The 8,028-nt window shown below is 45.2% G+C and overlaps 1 protein-coding gene across 1 annotated transcript; it reads right to left on the reverse strand.

The window, feature by feature from the left end:
* Window positions 1-510: 510 nt before the first annotated feature.
* Window positions 511-7,659, reverse strand: TMEM139 (transmembrane protein 139). Its single transcript, XM_034758500.1, has 3 exons — window positions 7,306-7,659; window positions 4,652-4,960; window positions 511-2,929 (listed from the first exon to the last, which is right to left on the reverse strand). The coding sequence occupies exons 2-3, from the start codon at window positions 4,897-4,899 to the stop codon at window positions 2,518-2,520; spliced, it is 660 nt and encodes a 219-aa protein (XP_034614391.1). The 5' UTR covers window positions 4,900-4,960; window positions 7,306-7,659; the 3' UTR covers window positions 511-2,517.
* Between the last annotated feature and the right edge of the window lie 369 nt (window positions 7,660-8,028).

Here is an 8,028-nt window from a genome sequence, read left to right on the forward strand (position 1 = left end):
TGGGAGCAGCATTGGAGAAGGAAATGCAGAGGAAAGGACAAAGGAACTCATAGGGCCAGGGAAGGTGGGGAGAAATACAGAAAGGGGGATGGGAAGAAAGAGACAAAAGGTGCAGAGATAGCAGTGGTCCAACTGGGCGCAGGTTTCCTTCCCCAGTGGTGAATGTGATAAGACACTGAACAAATTAGAAATAATCACTGAATATTTAGTTACTATATAAAGGCCATATTCTCCCCTTGATCTCTGTACAAACCCTCCACTGTGCATTGTGGGGCTATATAGTCCTGAATTATAGCCTGGAACAGAGCAGAATTAAACATGGAATTTGGTTCTTTTCTCCAAATGTGTTTGATACCCCTGATTAGGGTGACCATATTTCCCAAACGGAAAATGGGATATTGTGTTGGGCTAGCCCAAGCCATCCTCTCCCCAACCCCCATGCAGGGCTGGCCTGAGCCACTCATCCAAGCCCTGCTTCTCCTCTTTCCCCGCCCCCTCCACACAGCTTGAGGTTGCTGCTTGCCTGAGCCCAGCCTGAGCCCTGCCTCCCTCCCTGCATGGGGTTAGCATGGTTCCTCCACACCCTACTTTTTTGACAAAAGTGGGCATTTGCCCCATTTTCTCTTGGCAACTGAGCAAGTCAGCAAGAGCAAACAGGACAAGTGCTCACTTTTGTCAAAAAAGTCAGGAGAGCTTAAAAAAGGGACTGTCCCAGCCAAAACTGGACATATGGTCACCCTACCCCTGCTGCTGGCCCTGATACCTCATTGTTTGATCCAAGGTTTATTCCTTTAGTCCACTGTGCTTTGCAGTGTGCATCTGGGATTCTTGTTCTAGATCATACTGCTTCATTCTTTATGTCCCTCTATGCCACTTCTGCCAGGAGGGACCATTGCAGTATTGTTTTGAACATGCAAAGGATTCCAGTAGAATCAAAAGCTTTATTTCTGAATTTCTAGTCTGGTTCAAGAAGTGGTAAGATAGACTTGCTGCTGTTTTAAGTATGAAGAGTACTACACCTCTCTCTCTCGGCAATAGTGCCTCTATGGGAAATAGAATTAATACATTTCAAGGCCAAAAGATTGCCATATAAGGTGTGTCACACTTTTTTTTTCTTCCCATCCATTGTCTTGTAAGCTGTTTGGGACAGCAACTGTCCTTTACTATCTGTTTATCAGTGCCTAGCACAATGAGGTTCTGATCTTGGTTGGGACATGTAGCCATTACTGTAATACCAATAATATTTAATAAGAAGTCACTGGGAAGTGAAGCTTTGGCTGAAACACACTTAATTGTATTTTTAAAAAACCGTAAATCAACAGCACTAAAAAATAAAAGTTTAAAAAAATATATAAATGCAAAACTGTAGTAAGTTGGAACCTAGATTTTGGTTATTCTCCAAGGATGCAGGGCAACTTGGGCTCCTGCAACTGATGCAGCTGCACTGGGCTCTGGCCTTCAGTGGCTCCAATATACTTTTTGCAATCCGTTCCACATGCACAGACCCATCTGATTCTGGTCCCAGCAGTTCATGGCAGACAGTTAACTCCCTTCATTCCTTCTCCCGGCTTCCTCTAAGACAGTTGTTTCTTCTCCACCTTTTGGCTCCAGGGAGAGAAGGCAAAAAAATCTGTGGGGCCCCATAAATAGCTTTTTCAGAAGGGGATGCAGACAGACAGGGACTTTGTGGGCATGCAGAAGGAGTTGGATGGGGCCTCACACTTGTTAAGTAATGTAGGACCCTATAAAATGTAGGGCTGTCTCTAATAGGTTGTGAATGTCTTTGGTACCTGCTGGTGAGTAGTCACTCATTTCTATTTCTCATCTAAGACTGCCCTGTTTCTGAACAACCCACTTTAAGGGACAGTTTCTAACTCATAGCCCATCAGTTATTGTATTGTTTCTGGAAAAACCCAAAACTTCGTTTCTGAGGAAGATGCCAAGACAGCATGAAATCTAAGGAATGATTCAGGACACTGGCAAATGTGTGTGTTTGAGGATAATAGGTAAGTGGGTGGACATTCATGTGGACAGGGAGAAGTACATAGTACATATATGTGTGTTGGAAGTATTAAGAGTGTTTGTGCAGGGCGTAGCAGATAATGTGAGTGTGTGTATGAGAGAGCAAGTCAGTGTGTGTTCATGAAGGGGATAGTAGGTAGTTTGTCCATGTAGGGAGGTAATGGATAATGTGTGTGTATATGTGTAGGAAATAGCAGGTGGTGTTGGAGCGGGTAGTGAGTAGTGTATGTAGGGGCGTAAGGAGAGAATGAGCAGTGTGGGTGGAGAGGTACAGAGTGTACTGTGTGTAGGAGCAGGGGTCTTTTGTGCACTGTCCTCTTCACACTTCCAGACTACAGCCCTGGGCTCAGTGTTCTATCTTTGCCCCACATCCTCTATTGTAGACCCCTTGGTGCTCCCATGACATGGCCCGCAGCACTGAGCTCCTTTCTCCAGTTTGTGGTGGCACTAGATGGGTTTTGTGCCTCATCCATAATAAGCAGACTGTCTATTTAATCATTGTCTTGAGGGTTGGAAAGCTTCTGCAAAGACATCATCATCAGTGGGACTCTCATAAGCAGGTGGTGGAGTGAGTGGCTCCAGCCGCTCCAGCCTCTCTTCAGCACCTTTGACGTCATGGATATCTGAGACAAAGCGCTGCATCCTGGGGGGCAGCACCAACCTAAGGTGCAGCCTGGAGCCTGCATCTGCCTCAGAGGCGCGCCTGATGCCTGATGCCACTGAGACGCTGAAGGTCTCTGCCCCAATTGCCGCCATACGGGGCGGCTCAATGACCACACTGTATGGTGGGGGCTCCCCTACTGTTGAGGGCACTGTGCCTGAATTGGAGGTGATCGTCCAGACTGTTGGGGCTGGTGTCATTGTCACCACCTCCTCGTAGGCTGGAGCTTCGTAGGCAGCATTCACCCTACACACAAAAGATAGGGATATTGACTAAATAGGTCATCGTGATGTTTATACTCTACACGGAGATAAACCCATGAGGGAGGGGATCTGAGTCCTCCAGAATGAGGGCCATGCAACAGACAATAGAACAGGTCAGCAGTGCTCAGATCATTCGTCCATATGGTCCTGTATGCCATGTCCTGCCACTCTAAATTAGAACACTGGTCCATATAATTCAATATCCCACCTCCTGTTGTGCAGGATCCAAACAATGGTTCATTTAGTCTGGTAGTTCAACACTTGCCACAATGGCTCATACCACTTGTCTATCTAGTCTGGTGTCCTCCTGACCCACCAACTGGTGCTCAGCTTAGCAGACATAGCAGATTTACCAACATTTAAATCAATTAATAGGGTTTATTTTGGGAGAAAAAAACACTGCACCTTTTAGCTCTATTGTACTATATCAGACTGGCAATGGTGGGGTTTTTGAAGACAAAGAGGGAGGAAAATAAGAAATACTGTATTTTAGTTTAAATAATAAAAGGGACTTTCTATTCCACGTAGAGTTAATAGGGGTATTTGTCAGGAGAACTGACAACCCTTGTCATTTTTATCCTAGGTAACAACATTGTAGATGCAGTTCTTCCTAATAATATTTAATCTTTAACTCTCATGAGCTATTTGCCTCCAGAATACCCAGCAGCAATGAACAATATCTGAATTTTTTTAAAATCAGTCTTTAATGTTGCCTTTCTAATAATAAATAATCTTTTCCTCTTATACAGCATCTGAGGATCTGAAAGCATTTTACCAAGATGGATAACTTATTATTATCTCTGTTTTACAGATAGGGAAACTGAGATACAGAGAAGTTAAGGCCCAGTGTGGTCTCTATTTTAAGGTGCCTAATTATAGACAATTTGGGTCTAATTTATGTAAGTGCTGAGCACCTACAACTGTAATTGAAGCCAATAGAAGTTGTGGGTGTTCAACGCCTCTCAAATTCAGTCCCTATGTGTCTCAAGTTGGACAGTCAAAACACAGAGGCACCAAAAATTAGAGACCACTTTTCTAGGGAATAATTGCCCTGGAGATGAGGTTTGGAGAAGAGAGCAGCACAAACCCAGCTGAGATTCACCATAGCATTTCCCCAGCTATTTCTATCTTCTTCCTTGTCTGGCTCATTTTGTTGCAAGACAATAGTTCTGTTCTGGCTCATTAGTGATGAGGAAAGAGTTGCAGGGAAGATTGGGGTAAGATGTGATTACTCAGGGGCAGAGAAAACTGAGCTGGATCTATGTGGCCTCTGAAATGGGCTCTGAGTCAGTGAAGGGAATACCATGAATGTGATTTCTGTGTTGTACAGTATACTTAGCCCTGTATTAACACAGGAGGATGGACAAGATGACCTCTAAAGCAGTGTTTCTCAACAACTGGTCCATGGACCAGCGCCAGTCCCTGAGATCTCCCTGACACAGTTTAGGAAGGCAGCAAACCAGTACCTGGTATCAAAAAAATTGAGAACTGCTCTAGAGGACCCTTCCAACCCTACATTTCTAAAATTCTGTGACTTCGGGAACCTCCATATGGGAGGAGAAGAGATTACTGTGCCTCCTGGAATGGACTTTGAGTTTTGCCTCTTGGGAGAAGGGTAGCAGAAGGATGATGAAAGGGAAAGATTAAAATGGTTGTGGCTGAAGGAAGGGGTAAATAAAGGGAAGTAATAGATATAGTTGCTTACCCTGCCTGGCTCTGTCTCCTTGTGGCTGCCTGATTTGTATCCTGTGGGTGCCGATGCTTTAGGAAGCATTCCACAAACACACTCAGCAGGTAGCCAATCAGGCACACGCCTCCCACCCCCAGGAAGAAGAATCCCACTGGGTTGATGTTAGAGGAGATAGCCAGCATGGTGACCCCAATGAGAAGTGTGGCGGTGAAGACAAACAACAAAGCTTGGCGGATGCCTCTCCAATGTGACTCTACCCACATGGTGATATGGATGGTGATGGCAGGCAATGGGAGAAGGCTGGGCAGCTGGGGGAACAGAGATCTGTGGAAGATATGGAGGGGTTTTGAACATGAAACATGAGACCACAAAACATGTCAACATGGGTGCATGCCTGTGCAAATACATGCCAAGACAAGGACACACCAACATGAGAGCACACACACAAATACATGCCACCACAAGAACATGCACAACACAGGGACACATATATCAATACATGCCAACATCAATACAAGCCAACATCAATACACATCACCATGAGGACATGCTTATCCAAATATACACCAAATGTAGGAGACACGTGTGCAAACATGCCTAGAGGGCAACATACACATGCACAAATATGAGGAAATTAGTGTGGACAAATGTACACATGCAAATACTCTCCTATGAGGGCATATATACAACAAATGGACATGCAAACACAACAAAGTAACAAAAGATAATGGAATGTGGCATTCCACATTCAAGTACACACTTGAATCCTTGAACACAGGAATATGAGCTGCCTGAGCATAAGCATCTGTTGTCCGATAATGTGCAATATGCAGCCATATACCTAGAGCCCTGTGTGACTACATAATTTGTATCCACATCTGATCAGTAATCTGCAAAAAATGGTCTGTGGATATCCACATCCACAGATGCGGATATCTGCAGATATAAAGTGGATATCCGCAGATTTTCAGGGCTCTACACATACCCCATGGCTGTGACCAGACTCCGCTTTGATTCCAGCACATAGGCAAAACTCAGCACAAATCTTGGGGTTTATTTTAAATACACTGTGACCCCTCCAAATTCCTTCCTGTTGGATGGCTCCTGCCCACCTCCATGTTCCAAGTACCCCAGTTCTCCCCACGCCCCCCAGTTGACTCCTGGGTCATCTTTTCTTTGCTGCAGGAGACAGTGATTATCACTCTGTTGTAGCCTGTATGTCACGAATACCAGGGACCTCTGTTTGGTGCTGAGGCAAAGACCAGAAGTAAGGACTTGTCCCCTCTTTTCCCCCACTTAGTGGGAAAACTCATGAGAATAGAGCAGGCAAACCTCAGGGTCAATATTTACAGCACAGCGAAATTACAGTGCAAGGATGCCCTCTATCGTCTGACACTAGCACAAGTCTACTTTAACAATTGGCCAATCCTAGGGAAACACCTGAAGGAGCCCTCTCCTTGCTTTATGCTGTTAGTGAACATTGTTCCCATAGGCCAGCCACAAGCTCATCCCAGGCTAGGGAACGCTCTCCTTATGTGAAGTCAATGCTGTATTGAACACTGCTTCTGCAGCACTCCCCTGCCAGGATGTCCTGGTCTAAGGCCACTCTCCCCATCTAAGATCACCGCAGACTTAATTAGCAAACACTGGAGAGTTCCAGGAACATTCTACAGAGAGAGGGCCCTTGCCTCCCATGTTGCTAGTGCAGAGCCTGAGACTGAATGCTGCATACCTAGTAAATCCCAGACCAGGGCCAGGGAGAAAGGGACAGAGAATAGGAAAAAGACAGAAATAGTGACACAGAGAGGGAGAGAAGTGATAGGCATACAGACCCCAACGCTGGCCATTTGCCTGAACCTATCACAGGATGTTTTTTTGGTTTTGTAATCAAAATCAGATTTCTCTTTATTTAATGCTTACTCTTGCATTCACATAGATTATACAGATTCACACACCTTCGAACACACACACATACAAACCACAGATAAAAACACAGTTGCATACATACACTCATAGGCATACACTTGCATATACATGTATTCACATGCAGGTGAGTACACCCACACAGGCATGTACACATTCACAAACAGGCACACACATGGACACGTTCATGCATGTACCCAGACATACCATAGACACACAGTAATATAGGCAGACAAACACATCTACTCCAAGCACACTCTCAAGTATTCTCACTTAGATAGGCACACTCATAAACAAATGTTCATACACACTTTGTGTCAAATGCCATGGCTAGATTTAAAAAAAAGAGATGGATGATATTAATGAGCATTAATAGTTGTAATTATACAAACCAGACTAGGGCTAATCAAATCTTATGTTTCAAGACATCAGGGAATATCCTCATAACATTTGCCTTTCTCTGAAGCACCTAGTATATGCACTGTTCCAGTGGGGCTAATCCTGTGAACCTACTTACGTGTGCAGTCTCTCACTCTGTTTTACACACCTCCCTCCCCCCATAGACAAATACACAGCGTGGTATGCGTACAGTTATACCTATGCACATCTGCACTCCTGCAAGCACAGATGCACATTCATACACGTTGATACACGCAGCAGTCACACAGACACACATTCTCCAGCTGCCTCCATCAAGACAGTCCCTTGCAGCAGCCTTTGTGCCATCACTTTCAGCATGCACTCACCAGAAAGAGCCTTCTGGAGCCAGTACCAGCCATGTCCTCTTGCCTTCTCTCTTCATCCCAAGGAACTATCTGTAAGCCTCTTTAGAATCTATTTCTTGCCTTCCTTTCCCTGACCTGAGGAAGAGACACTACCAAAAGCTCTTCCTTCTCTTCCCTTGACTCCTTTCACACTCTCAAGAGAGCTCTTTATATCCTGGTGAGCAGTGAATATGGGAAGGTAGCAGACCACAGGGAGACCTGGCCTCCTTTTTCCAAGCACTGACTCCAAAGTTTCACTTCTGTGTGGTCGTCTATTTTCTCCTTTTTCCCTCCTCTCTTCTGTGCTCCTTCTCGCTCCTCTCTTCTCCTCCCCGTTCTTTCCCTTGCTGTTCTGTCCTAGCAGAGCAGGAAGCTAGCTGGGGGAAAGGGCGGGGTGTGTCGTGTGGGTGTGCTTGTGTCTGTGTTTCTGGCCCACGTCCCTCTACTAATAAACGTTCTCTCCTTTCTCAGTGAGAATTTTATTCTCTCTCTCCCTGCCCTGCAGAAAGGTCCCTGATCCCTGTCCAGGTCCAGCCCAGAAGCACCATGGCCCATACGTAAAACTTTTATGAGCTCTATGAAAATGTAAGGTATGTACCCGCATTGGTTGCTGGGTCTCACATACTAGTTTATGCCCTTTTGGACTTTAAGGACAAAAGAGGAGAAGCAGACAATCAGGTTATTAACTCCCAGAGGGCTGAAGTG

Source organism: Trachemys scripta, chromosome 1, assembly GCF_013100865.1.
Source record: "Trachemys scripta elegans isolate TJP31775 chromosome 1, CAS_Tse_1.0, whole genome shotgun sequence".
Lineage (NCBI taxonomy): Eukaryota > Metazoa > Chordata > Testudines > Emydidae > Trachemys > Trachemys scripta.